The following is a 15,124-nucleotide window of genomic DNA, read 5'->3' on the forward strand; positions in this document are numbered from 1 at the left end:
GGAGACTACAGACAGTCATCATGAGAAAAAAACAGGCTATGTATCAGTCAGGCTCTCCATACATGAGGCCTAATATTCTCTTTAGGCTTTGTTATCTATAGGTGAGACAACTTTAATAAACAGTCCATAGAGATCGAAGAACGCTCTTTTATTCTTGTACATGGGAAATCCACTAAAAGCTCACCATAGAAGAAGTATGGATGTTCACCCAAAGCACATGTCTGTACTAAAATTCTTCATATAAAAATATACCTTGATTGCAGAATAAATCCAAATCTTTACAATCTCTAAATAACTGTCAGTTAAACTGGTTGTACAGGTTCACTAACAACAAACTGAAGAAAGAAGTCTGCTATAGGTTGATTCCCTTTACTGTGTATTCAGTTAAAAAAAACAAGACGTTTTTAGCACACACTGCATGGTGTGTGGAGTGTCATTGCCTCTAATAGACCATAAAACCAAGTACCATATCTAATTATATGCCCCAGAGGCAACAGGTATTAATAAATGACAGATGGACATACAAGACAATAGAAAAGGCTGTAGGAATCATCACTCTCTTTGTACCTGTTTTCCGTTCTCCGTGCTGTGGTTATTTTGCAGCTGGTCTTCGATGGTTGTGTCGTTCTTAGTTTTCCAAACCTCGCCATTGTTGTTACTCACAGAAGGAGAAGAAGGGGCACTTGAGTTGGGCTGAGACTCTGGAGGCGAACTGGACTGTGAAAGCCGTCGATATTCATCCGCCTCTCTGTCGATAACCAACAACCGCGTCTCGTTCTCTATGGCTTTGATGCGTTGGACCACCTGGAAGATGAAAAAGCATGTTAGTAAGCCACTGAGCATAGAAGAGAAAACAACACAACAGAATCATAAAAAAGAAAGGTCCATCTGTTCACTCATTTGGGTAGAAGCAGGCCATGCAACCCCAAACTCTGGTTTAGGACTGCCATCCCGTGCACTGACCACAAATATTGGGGAGAGCTCTTTGGGTGAGAAGGGGCGTAATCAGCTGGGCAAAGAACAGGAGTTCCTGATCATTCTATTGATCAAGTATCAAAAAGGAATGCCTTTTTTTCCAATAGATTTCATGTTTTATGACATGAGAATTCGGTGCAGGACCCACTGAACTGGTAATGCATGGAGGGTCTCTTTTTATACTTTGAAATCTCTGAAAAATTTACACCTTTATCTCTAAATGTTGCAGAAAACATAACCACATTATTTATCATTGTCATTTCTATTAATGGCCATTTAAAAACTTTCACCGATACTGTTCTCAGTTCTTAGTGCGTGCCCTTGTTTACACAACTGCTAAGGTTAGATTTCCCTGGGGCCCCTGATAGTTAGTACACCCATACTTATTTATGGAAAAGCTTTTCTTCTGGACAATGATCATTGTTCTTCATGTTTGGGCACATGGCCCACTGCGCTGGTTCCCAGTAGTCAAAAAGAAAACTGGAGAAAAGTTTAAAGAAAGTTTTAAGGAACAATCACAAAAGCAATGTTTACAAGGAACAAAGCCTCAGAAGCTCCAAAAGGTTTCACTGATGCTTGCGTTGGGTATGTTTTACAGGTACAGGAAATAACAAATTCCAAGAAAGCGGGCAAGAGATATATCCTTAAAATTAGAGTGTAGAGCCAAGGCTTGATCTCCATCATTGCAGCCACACAGGTATTGGCCCTCAAAGCCAATTTGCTTCGATCTGCTCACATCCAAACAGAATACTTCTTTATTTTACTGGTGCTTGTGTGCCTGGGAGTATTATGACAACGGGGAAGTAAACCAATGCTACCTTCAGCAAAAATATGTCTATAGGTAAGTGTTTCAGGCTATTAATGGGGGAGATGGCAAATCCACCTAACAGGGACACAGACAATCTTTATTGGAGTTGGGCTTTAAAAAAAAAACAGTTATAAGCTGCAAAATCAGTCTTCAATAATATATTAATAATATCTTTTTGAGAACTTAGCTATGAAAGATCAACATGTAATAGGTTGGAAAGGGTCAACCTATTGCACAGAACTGTACAATAATTAGGGACTGCAAGTGTTTATTTTTAGCAATACTTTTTTTAGGATGTTTCATTTGAGGCAGTGTAATGTTATATATACACGTCTGACAATAGTCAACCAAGACAAGCAGGATAGGAGACTATTATCATATGTGTGTGCAGTATTCCAATTTTTTTTTTTGAAGCTCGGTGGTAGGGAGCTGTAGGCAGGTGGTGCCCCCTGTATTATGACCCAAACTTTCAAAAACCACCCTAAAACAGGCGTGTGGTTACGGAAAAATGCCGGGTGGTGTGCCCAGCTAAAAGATACCGGGTAGAACATTGGTCCCCCAAAGCCATTAATCAATCCACCATGGCACAGCAGGGTGCCAGTTGCTTGTCCTCCCATCTTCCCTTTCTTTGGAACAGAATGCCGTTGTGTGTACACCACTCGTTCTTTCATCTGTCACTGGAAATGGGAACAAACGTTTATTTCCAGAAACAATGATCTGACATCTGTATGGGGTTTAAGTTTTAAGCCCAAACGGCAGACATACAAATTCTTCAGCAGGTAACACAGCTCAGTTGTATGTGTCTCAGGTTCCTATTCAGGACCGTTTTGGAAATAAGGATTCTTGTGGCCATATTAAAGATGTTAGGAATGAAAAAAGCACCATTTATGGAGGACAAGTAAGTGGCATTCTGCTGCATCCCTTTAGCTGGTCAGTCATCAGGCAGGATGGATCAAAAAGTGATGTAGGGGTGCTGGATTTACACAATGATGAACATTCATCATTGGCAACAGAAATCTAGCATTGCATAAGAACAAGAATGCCAGGATAAATATGAGAACCGCTCAACAGACAAGGCATGCCCCCGAGCATGTTCAAATACCAATGCTTCATGTCTGAAAGGAATTCATCTTATCAGAATCAATTGCTACAAGGCGCTCTCATTAAAGCTCATCCGTGACACAAGTCACCAGCGATATGATCTTATTTTGTTCACCCACGTCACATGGAATATTTCAACACACGTCTCGGCTGCTCAGAGCACAGCTATGTTCCTGTTCCTCTCATTGCCTGATTATGTCTATACAATAAGGATTAGACATTTGAGAATGTCAGGTGGGTTGTGCCAACTGGGCGAGTTCGTAACAAAGTGTGTGACCAACTGTGAAACCCGCTGTTGTAATATAATTTATCACTGACTAATGATGTGACTTTATGTGAAGGTGATAGTAGTGTTAAGGGGAAACTCTAGGATAAGTCATGTGATATACATTTCAGTTCATCTTATGTTTAAAAATCATGTTGCCATTACTAAACAATCAGCAGGGAAAGATTTGCTGATATGGTATCTGTAATGTACCTGAATTAGCAGCTCAATAAGATATACAGTAGTTGTGCTTTAGTATAGTCATGGACTTTATCAAAGGAAACATTTCAAACATCCCTTTAAATTTGCAGATTAATAAGGAAATCGAACAAATTGTCTTCATTATAGACCAACTGTGCACATCTGAAGGGATCCCAATAATCACTTAGGAACAATTTCTCCTTGTGTGGCTAGAACAGGAATTGATATCCAATTTCCCCAGTGTGACACAGAAAGCAGAAAAAATACTAAGGTGCTAACTATACCCTATCCTATCAAAAAGAAAAATACATCAATGCCGGGACATGGTCCTGCAGCACCCAAGGGGGTTAAAGGGAAATAGCACCCAAACTCATCTGAAGTAAAGTTTGCAAGTCTTGCCTTTCTTTTTTTTTTCCAAGATGGTGACTTCTTTTGCTAGCCCCCCAGCCCAACCCTTGTTGATCAGTATTTTAGCATGGGGGAACCCTTAAAATACCTTTCAGGTCCTGGAGAACCCCTCCTATAATAATTATATCCACAGTACATTAGTGTGGTGGTCAGTGGGATGAATGTCACCCTTACAGATACCAGCCAAAAAGAACATTGGTGTCAGTCAAACTTATCCAAGGTACTCATTGCTCAAAGAACTCCTAGCAAACTCTGTGGAATCCCTAGTTGAGAAACACTGATCTAGATATTCAGATATTCTCTTTCTAAGCTGATACACAACCCTATACAGGGGATTTAGGGTTCAATTTCCAATCCAAATAATATTTACAAATCCCAGCTTCCACTTTTGAACTCAATTCCAAAATTCTGTCTCTCTGGATTCTGTGTATAACAATGTCAAGTTCCTCAGGGGAGGGGTTCAATATGTAAAAGGGAGGGGTGTTGTTGTTGGCGTGTCATTCTGTATCAATATGTCACCTCTGGAGTGGGGTCTATTTGCCCTGGGAATGTTTTTTAATAATAAAAAAAATAAAGTGAATTGGCTTACTGATATTACAAACTGATTAAGAACTTTATAAGTAGAAATCCATAACCTTGTCACCCCACAGCCACAACTAATAGAACTCCACTTCAGTTTTTATATCAAAGGCTGCATTCTGAACTTATGCAATCATAAAAGGAAGAATCTGATCTTGAAGAACTTGTGGAATAATTTGATCCTGAAGAACAAACCCTACTGCCTTACATTTTCCACACTTAAAGCCTTTTCAGCTCTTCTCCATCTGCCATCCACAAGTCAGAGGCTTCTTTTTCTATTAAACTTTAGATTTTTAACTGGAGAGTTTTCAGTCTTCAAAAGCCTGGATGCCTGGCATAAATGTCACGCTTGTTTTAGAACAGAACACAGTGACCTCCTCGCTTTCACAAGAGAGAAAGGAAAAAAAGAAGCCAAAATACCAAAAATGAAGAGTTTTAGAGAAGAATTGTTTCAAAGAAAAAGGACAGGAGGAGACAATGGCCAACACAACGATACACAGAGCTTAGTGATAATGAAGGGACCAAACACAATGTGACACTGATCTCAAGCACTATGAAAGGACCAGACACAATATGACACTGCCTTCTTAACCCTATCACCGACTTTGTTTACAACAGACAGCCATGACATCAGCAATGGTAATTGTATATAGCTTGGGCGAGCGCAGGGTTTAAAGAAGTTCTAGCATAGTATATGTTAGGTGCAAGCTAATGGAAAAGTAACACATCTACAAATTTATTATCTCTTACACAGTACTCCCCTTGACAATGCTTTTGTCTGCTTTTCTGCTCCAGAAGGATGGGGACATTTTTATTCAGGCATCATACAGTGTCACCATCTACTTTCTGTTCTAAAAATCTGGTTGAGAGATGACACAATCAAGCAAACCCAGGTGACTGTAAAATAAATATCTGCAGAGTTCTCACCTAAATTTTTGGTAAGTTGGGTAGGGAGAAGCAATAGCCAGGTGGTCTAAAAGCGAGCAACACATGACAAATTTCGTTATTTTTGCTACAGGATTCTAATACCCCTAAAATTACCACCACTTTCCCTTAGAAGATAATATTTTTACATTATTATTTATATTATTATTATTATCATCATTAATAATGCCCCTATATTGTGACCCAACTTTTCAGCAACTGCCCAAAAACAGCCAGGTGGTTGCTGTGAAGAGCCGGGTGGTGCGCCCCGATAAAACAGGCTGGGGAGAATACTAGCCAGGCACAGTTTCAAGCTACAAAGTTGCAATGCTTTAGGAGGTGGCCAGAGACTGCAGCTATGCTATAAGGGGTGGCCAGAGACTGCAGCTATGCGGTGGCCAGAGACTGCAGCTATGCTAGAAGAGGTGGCCAGAGACTGCAGGTATGCCATAAGAGGGGGCCAGAGACTGCAGCTATGCCATAAGGGGTGGCCAGAGACTGCAGCTATGCTAGAAGAGGTGTCCAGAGACTGCAGCTATGCTATGGAAGGTTGTCAGAGACTGCAGACATACTATGGTAAGTGGTCAGAGACTACGAAGATGCTAAAGGAGTTGTTAGGGACTAAGGACATGTTTTAGGAGACAGTTATTGACAAGAGATGCATTGCATGAAACTGCTAGGGATCAAATCTACTACAACCCTTTATTACTTTATTATTTTTTATGAAGTTTGCCTTATTTAAGATTCCCTTCTGAAACATTCATTATCAAAAGAGAAAAGAGTAAAATGAAAACTTAAAATAATATTCTTTTTTACTGGCTTCAGAGAGCAATAAAAAAAAAACAGCCAGGTGGTTGCTGAGAAGTGCCGGGTGGTGCGCCCCGATAAAACAGGGTGGGGAGAATACTAGCCAGGCACAGTTTCTTGCTACAAAGTTGCAATGCATCTGAAAATCTTACAAATGGAGGAGACTGTGGAAAAACCTCCTCCTGCATGCAGCAGACTAATGCAATCGTCTTAGCCTACGCAAAGCCACTGACTGGAGCTCGAGGAAGGCTATTTAGTGATAAAGTCTGCACAAATATACTGTTCCTGCTGCATACTGTCAGGATATAAATGGCAACCCTGGGAGATGCCTAAAAATTGTTCAGCCCTTTTGGGGAGAAGATCAGATGAAGACATTGTCATTGCAGAGTGATATCTGTGAGAGATAGGAAATACCTGGAAGTGCAACACAAACACATTACTTAGCATGCATGCAACATGAAAAATCTGATGCTATGTTTGCTTTAATAGAGAATGTGAAGAATTCAGTAAGAAAGTGATGCAGAATTTCTCTCTAATGCATGCATGCCTTTGTGTACAGACAGGCATTCTTATGTTAACAACATTCTATAATTTATGGAAAACATAAATACTAATGTCAGACACACAGATGGTTATGCAGATTAGGGGCTGTGCAGCCAGATGTCAATGTCTGCCAATTCAAGTGTATTCAGCATAAAGGAGAATATATAAAGTAATGCAAAAATTCATATATCGGGCTGGTTATCGGCAGGATATTGGAAAAGTAAGCTGAAGTCAATAGAGATAGTTCATAGTAACTGTGTTTACGGTTCAAGCCCAACTCAGCTTGAACTCTGCTGGCTCAGCAAGGGATGATGTGGAGTTCTGCAGAAAGACCACTGCTTCTATAAAGAGAGCCCTTCTTTACAGCAGGCTGGCAGGAGACAGGATTTGTTACTCAGGCTGCAGCTACTTTCGAAAGAAAATGAACAGATTTTGTTTCTATAAACCAAAATATATTAACATTCTGATTTAGGCTACAAACACACAGTAAACTTTTGTTGCTGGAAATAATCTTTTATGATCATTTTCAACGACAGATGAACAAACGGTCAATGTACACTGAACGCTATTTTGTTGTATAGAGAAGGCAGGGCAAGCAAGTAGCACTCCACTGTGCTCAGTTCCCTTGACTTGTATGGGGATCGTTCCTGAATATCATTAAGGGATCCATCCTTACGGAACGTGAGGTGGCCTCTGCCATCATGAGTGCTTGTGTTGGGTGACAATTATCTTATGTGTGCCCTAAACTGAACACTGAATGGGGCTTTAAAGTCTTTCCCAGGGCAAAATGTTTACTGACCTAAATCTGCCGTCCAGGCTCTGTACCTAAGTTTAATGGGTCACCAATCTAGCACCACTGACTTGGCCATGCTGGCTGTTCCCCATAGGTCTCCATCACCTACTTATACTTTTTCGGAGTTCAGCGGACCCTACTTAATAAAAGAGTCCACAATCTGCAGGGGGTGATGTGACCCTCATCTCCAGAAATACAGCGTCACATGTCCATGGATTTAGTGGCACCTTTGGCAGGTACGACATCCCCCACCTATGTATTTCACTTTTGTTTTTAGTTACTTGCCTGTAATTCTGCTTTATTTTACATTTAGTGCCCTTTAAAACAGCAAATCTGCACTTGCCCACAATGAAAGTGTTAAGCAGCCCCAAGGCTTGTTTCCAATACTGTACAAGATGTTTTCAAGCCTCTGGAGGGGTTCTCAAGAGACCGATGTCACCTCGGGACTTGTGCAGGACTGCTTCTAAATTAGTAGCTGAGGACAAATGTATCAAAAAGTCATTTCTACAGGCTGACTGTATAGACATGGAAGGAAACAAGAAATGAATAAATTTCAACCCAAGCGATGAAGAAATCATTATCTGCAACCAACCACAATCATGTGACTAATTTATGAAGAACATTTCGTAGAGTAAAAGACATATGCTGTGTAAACTACAAGGCCCATCGTGCAGTGCGGCCAAAGAATGATGGGAGTCAGTCCAAGGCAGCTGGAAAACCACAGGTTGCAAATGTCTGACTTGCAGCTGTAGGTGACGGCTCTTAGTACCTCCAACATCTTTCCGGATAGGCTCACAAAAATAATAGGGAACAGATGGTGATCATTTAGAATGAGCCAGTCGCTAATTAGCTTGAAATAAATTCAAGAGGAAATTTTGCTGCGGTTTTCCAGTGTTGCAAGACCAGGGATCACTTGTTACTGATTAGCCTATCAATCATGCCAAGCTGATTTCTGACAAAAGCAATGAAATCGAGACAGGGCGCCAATAAAGCCAAATAACAACGTTAAAAGTCGAATTTTGTTTTTTCAAAAATGCTGACTCACTTGCAAGGGAAGCCGATGGAATAGGAACATGGTTGTGCTGTTGGGCTGTATCTTAGTACAGGGATCTCCCCAGGCCCTTTTAGCTGGGTGAACCACCCGGCACTTTTCAGCACCCACCCGGCTGTTTTTGGGTGGTTACTAAAGAGTTGGGTCACAATACAGGGGCTGCCACCCGCCTACAATTTCTTCCCACCCGGCTTAAAAAAACTTCTGGGTTGAGCACTGTAGTATATATCTGTTTAAGGACTGAAGGACATGAAACAGGATCACTGTGATTTATATTGAAAGAGATTACTCACTAATTAGCTAAACGGGATTTGAATATACCATTGCCGCCATAACCACCTCTTTCCTTGCAACGTTTTTAAATAAGAGGGCTGCTTGAAGTACAAACATCAGACTTCTCCTCTCCTTCCTCCTGAAGAAGCAGATTTTTTCTGCGAAACGCGTCGAGAAGTTATTCAGAAGTTAAACCCTTTGGGGGTATTCTGTAGGGAGAGGTCATTATATACAGCCATGATTTTATTGTGTTTTATGCATTTGAAATGATGTTTGTTTTTAATGTTTATTAATATTAAAGTGTTGTTATTTTTGTAATATACTTATGGTACTGGGTAAAAATCCTGCTTAAAACTGAAGTCTTTCATCGCATATCTTTTCCTATAAATGTTAGGGAAGTGGCCTGTTTAAGAAATGTATATAGGTGGATGTTTCTTTAAAAATCAGAAGAAAACAAACGTATAAATGCTAAAAATGTGTTTTGTCATGAAGCAACCAATGGGCAGAAAGTAAAAATATTGATCCTGCATATAGATCTTTAATTACTACATGTTATGGAATGACAACTGCCTCCCAATTGTGCTCCTGTATTGTCACTATTACATGCACCCCTAGAGAAGGCCAAACTGAATCACATTGCTCAAGCATGATTCACCATTGAAATCAGGACTACATCAGCAATGAGCAATAATGTGCAGACAATGTGAGTGGAGATAGACAGGAGGAATCTGATGATAATCAGCAGAACCGATGGTAAAGCAGGGATGGATAGGAACTGAAAGTAATATATTAGGGATAAGATATTGACAATTGTTGATTAAAGATTTATGATCCAGTCCTTCATGACATACCATCATCAAGCCACTGACTTGTTAAAGACCTGAGAGGATCCTGCCCTTGGATAGCCAATTGGATTTTAGAATAAAAGATATTGGCACCCAAAGAAGGGCACTTCTAATGCAAAGTGAGGAAGAAGTAAAAACCTGGCACATAAATATTCCAGAAGACAGAAAAGGCTGGGGTTTGTCGGCAATTTTAGACGTGTATTTCAAATATAACACAAGAATAAAGAGAAATAAACAAATTGACTTATTACATCTCAGCCCGTTACATTCAACATAGGTGGGTCACTCCCATTTAAAGTTATGGGAGATGGTGCCTGATGTCTATACAAGAACAACTGAATAAGTTTCATATGTAAATAAAAAGTCTCAAACCTGACGCGTTTCACTGATTCCTCAGGGGATCAGGGGATTCAGGCACTTTCTCAGGGGATGCACAGAATGTTACAAACTTTTGTTAGAAAATGTTAGGAATGGGAAACTCCAGGGAGGATTGACACCTGGTATTTAAGGTATCCTCCAGGTGTCAGGGGTTCTGTGAGGACACCGATGTAAATGTGCTAGTGAGAAAGCGACGTGTAGGCAATGGGAGGATTCTGAGCACAGAATCAGCTAAAAAGGCCATAAGATTAGGATTTGTGCAAAATTAATGATAAAGTTAGTGGGGGAAAGTGGTGTATAAAGGATAAGGTAGAAGACTTGATGCTCACTGATCCTAATTAAAACTGTATTGACCACAACAACCAGACTATTTTTTTTTCTACTGCATGATATATTATATACAAGCATCATTCCCGTGCCCTTTCTCCAGCTTTTAAATCTATAAGAGTTTATTTCAGGACTGCAGGAATTCTATTTGAATCTGCCCACGTCTTTTCTGTACCTTGCACTGGGGATGGGCTTTAGGCAAATATAAAAAAAACAAATAATTATAAAACCTTGAGTTACATAAGAAAGTAAATATTTCTACAACTGTCCGCTATATATACCTATTCAATCAAATGATAACTCATGGTGACGCCTTCACTTTTAAACAGATATAAATATTAGTATAGATTAGAAGATTGTGCTGTTTGCTTTAGATTACAATTAGCGGTTCAGGCTACCCATGGATATGAGATAATAGGGTAAAGAAATGTGCAATGTATATTCAATCACATGTCTGCAAAGGAAAAGCGATCCCGACCACAGACTGATGTTGCAAGAAAAGAAAATGTAGCAAGGGAGTAAATGTGTTTTCAGCTAAAAGCTGTTCTTCAGCTTTATACCTCCTGATGATGTCTTCTATCTCTTAGGAAACCTATTGGTCATCAATATTTATATGAAGTTGGATGATTGGACAAAGCTTTAGGACGAGCTTGAACACAGGTGTGCAGGAACAACATAGACCAGGGGTGTCAAACTCAAATACACAGTGGGCCAAAATTAAAAACTGAGACAAAGTCGCGGGCCAAACTTGAAACTGAAATAGCACCGATAATACAATTCCCTGCATCAAGAAAACAGTCCAATGCTGGGCTTAATGTTATGAGCAGCTGGAACTCCCTCTTCACTAGAATAGCACCGATATTACAATTCCCTGCGTCTATAAAACTGTCCAATTCGGGGCCAAGCATAGGCAGAGAGGCCGCTGGGCTATAGAGGAGAGTGATGCCGGGAAATGTAGTATTGGTGCTATTGCAATGCCAGCTGCAATTCATATTTAGGATTCCTTTGGGGGCCAAAAAAAGGAAGTTGCAGGCCAGATTTGGCCCGTGGGCCTGAGTTTGACACCCCTGTCCTAGATAGAAAGACATGGAGGTATGGCATGGCACGGTCATTGTAGAAGTAAGAAAATGTAATCAATGTAGGTACCTGGCAATCACATCTACTATATTCCCAAAAGTATGTGGGTACCCACTCCTATCATTGTGATATGGTTACTGTGATTGCTAAAACATACATTTTAGACCAGTGATGGTCAGCTTACTTCTCAAAAAGGGCCTCAAGGGGCCGTTGTGAACATGCTATGGGAGACCCAGAGAGTGCAGACTTGTTATGCGAAGTGGTCAGAGACTGCAGCTATGCTATAAGAGGTGGCCAGAGACTGCAGCTATGCTATAAGAGGTGGCCAGAGACTGCAGCTATGCTATAAGGGGTGGCCAGAGACTGCAGCTATGCTATAAGGGGCCAGAGACTGCAGCTATGTTATGGAAGGTTGTCAGAGACTGCAGACATACTATGGGAAGTGGTCAGAGAGATTCCATAGAATATACATTCTGGTTCTTGGCATGAGATATATGTTAAGTGCTAAGAAATGTGTAACTACCTTCACCCAGAGCACAGTACTGCCCCAAGGATGCCCTGATTTGCTTTCCCCCCAGAAGAACAGAGCCATTGTTGTTCGGTCATCCAGAGTCACCATCTGGGGTTATACTGCTGGTTCAGAGATGACACTGCCATGAAATTCTGGTTCTTGTCTTGGCTTCCACAAATATCTGATACAGATTAGCCCCCTGCTGCTCCCTCTCACCCTGTGACTTGCTGCAAAGTTACAATGTTGAGGTTGAATTGTTGGGGAAATGCCTTTTCTTGCCTGCAGCACACTGACATCCCAGGACAATTGACCTCAGACCTCAGGAGAGAGTTTCTGATATAGAATATTGTTACGTCAGGACTTGTAAAGGTACCAACAGATCCACTCTAATGCCCCATCTGTGGCCCTTCAGACATATACCGTGGCCCGTATGGGAAGAGCCGATTGATCGCCAGTATGCGTTTGGATTGTGAGAAGTCGCTGGAAAATTACCCGGCTGTGTTGCAATTCTAAGCGAAAGACTCTGAATATTAAGCTGTGTGTTTTTCCCAAAGGAAATATGAATCCGGATTGGCTGCCATGAACTATTAATGCTCTTTGCACCGTATTATTCTGAATGAGCTGAGCTTGGAAAATGCAGCTAATCGGGCCAACAGATCTGTGATGTGGTTTTGTTTTTTGTTAGATGCCTTGCATAGTAAATGTGCTTTATAGAAATATTAAAAAACAATATTTATATAGTTCCAACATATTACACAGCCCTGTACATTAAATAGGGGTTGCAAATGACAGACAGATACAGACAGTGACACAGGAGGAGAGGACCCTTCCCCGAAGAGCTTACAATCTAAGACGTGGGGGAAGTAGACTGCTCTAGATCTCTGTACACATGGCACAGCAGGGTTCCTGCAGATGTTGCTGGGGGTTCTAACCAATGAGCAGTTTGTACCTCTTCGGTAAGTTTAAGGGACACCATCTATTTTTTTGGCTATCTGTAAGGGTGACATTATTCCCAATGGCCAGCAATATAAAGAAACATTCTTCCCACTGTGAGCTGATGTACTGCGGGCTGTGGATATAGTAATTATAGCCGGGGTTCCCTGAAGGCTATTTCAGAGGTTCCCCCATGTTATAAAGATAGAGTTAGGCTGTGCTAGATGATCGTCGCCTGAGCCGAATGGTAGTGCGTGTCTCGGGTAAAAATCTATCATGTGTACAGAAGTTCACACATTACAGAAGTGGTCAGCTCAGGTTGGTCGAATTAAAGAAAGATATCATCTGTGAAGGTACAAGACAAACATTCCTACTGCTAATATATGAGGAATTATTGTATCACAATCATATTCTTGTGTATGAACGACTCACTCGAACTTTGGTATATGTATATATATATATATATATATATATACACACACACACATATACACATATAACAAAGTTCGAGAATAGGTTAAAGATAATAAGTTATAATATATATATATATATATACACATATAACAAAGTTCGAGAATAGGTTATAATATATATATATACACATATATAAGAAGAGGCTTGCTGTACATTTGTTAGTATTCACCATTGGAAAGGTTTTTGTATTGGATTGAATTGTAGGATCTTGTCCATGCAGATTGTTAAATCCCCCTTCTATTGTATGCTGCTTCCCCCTCCTCTTAGATTGTAAGCTCTTCTGGGCAGGGTCCTCTCCTCCTCCTGTGTCACTGTCTGTATCTGTCTTGTCATTGCAACCCCTATTTAATGTACAGCGCTCTGTAATATGTTAGCGCTATATAAATTCTGTTAATATTAACAAAATAATAATAATTCGATAAAGCAGATTTAGCAGTTTTAATGCTCAATCTTTTAGCAGATTTAAAGCAGTAAACCTGACATTCCTTAATGATGAATCTTCCAGGTCCATGTGTTTCAATGGCAGTAATTGATTCTCCACATGCAAATGTTTCAGGAAATGTCAGATTCACTGCCTTATAAATAGAGCCGAAGGTAATCATCTCCATAGGTAAATGTTTTGTATTTGTATTGTTTGTATTATTCATCATACAGCACTGACTCGGTGATGATGACACTACATAAATCACCGATAATAAAAATAGAAGGGGTAGGGTCATTATTAAAGAGGGAGGACAGAGAAGCATTGTCATAGCATGGCTGGGTATGCATACATGTCACCTATGTTAAAGTGAACCTGTCAAGTGCAAGACTTGCCGTTCTAACTTTCTGCAAGCTGCTTGGCTGTAATAATATAAAACTGCCTTCAGTAATAGATACCAAGCGGAATCCATATATATGCAAATCAGAAGATATAGGAAAACTCATCTGCATATTGGCTATGGGTCTGTAACTTGAAATAATTAAAAGGAGAAAATGATAGGCAGGCAGCGAGCATTCTCAGGAGGGGTCTGCTTGTAGGGGCTCCCTATAATATTTATTGGCTTTCTTTCTGGTGAACTAATGTCCCACTTTTATGAATCCACAATCAGACAGATCATAATTGCAGAAAGAGACAGGAGATATCATTTCTGCAATAATTCCTCCTACCTGTCTGTTTGATGGAAATGAAAGAATGAAAGTCATCCCAGCCTGGCCAATCACAATAGCCAATGATCATCATCATTAGGAAAGGAATGAAGAATATAGCGGAGCCCTGCGGGGGAATACAGACAGGTGTGTATAGCAGAGTTTAGTTCTGCTTTAAGTTCCCCAGTTTGCTAGCAAATTCCAGGTATTTTTTTGCTGCCAGACTTCCTCCCCCCGCTTACACACCAGCAACGTGGATATAAAAAAAAATCTCAAATGAGCCCAGCTATTGATTTGTTGCAGCCTGGCCTGGAAATCTAGCAGGTTGGCTAGGTAGGCATCAGGTTTTTAATGTACATGGAGATCCCGCCTTCCCTTTGATTGGTATTTCTTAAAAGTGGGTGTAACTTAAAAACCCGATGTTGACCTTTACAACCCCCATCAGTGTGTGATTTGGTTTAAAGCAGCGTCACCGTCTACTTGCAACCGGAGACAGAAGCTGGTCCATCCAGCCCGAGCAAGAAGAGTGGGAAGTGCAGATTAGATGTTCAGATCTCTTCCGAACTCATTCTAGAGATTTCACTCAAAGAATTTTATTTATAAAACAGGGAATCTGACATTCCCTCGTGGGAATCAATTACTGAAACACATGGACCTGGAGGATTCGAATGAGGGACTGTCCGATTCCCTTTTTTATAAATAGAGCCTATAATGTTTACATCA

The 15,124-nt window shown here is 40.5% G+C and overlaps 1 protein-coding gene across 1 annotated transcript in view; it reads right to left on the bottom strand.

Annotated features, from left to right (window-relative positions):
• NHERF2 (NHERF family PDZ scaffold protein 2) overlaps positions 1-858 on the bottom strand; it is a 61,748-nt gene extending 60,890 nt beyond the window's left edge. Inside the window, exon 1 of the mRNA XM_072417531.1 lies at positions 568-858. Within this exon, the coding sequence (XP_072273632.1) occupies positions 568-843 (276 nt within the window). The 5' untranslated portion in view covers positions 844-858. The remainder of the gene's footprint in view (positions 1-567) is intronic.
• Positions 859-15,124: the final 14,266 nt, after the last annotated feature.

This window comes from Pyxicephalus adspersus, chromosome 7 (assembly GCF_032062135.1).
Source record: "Pyxicephalus adspersus chromosome 7, UCB_Pads_2.0, whole genome shotgun sequence".
Lineage (NCBI taxonomy): Eukaryota > Metazoa > Chordata > Amphibia > Anura > Pyxicephalidae > Pyxicephalus > Pyxicephalus adspersus.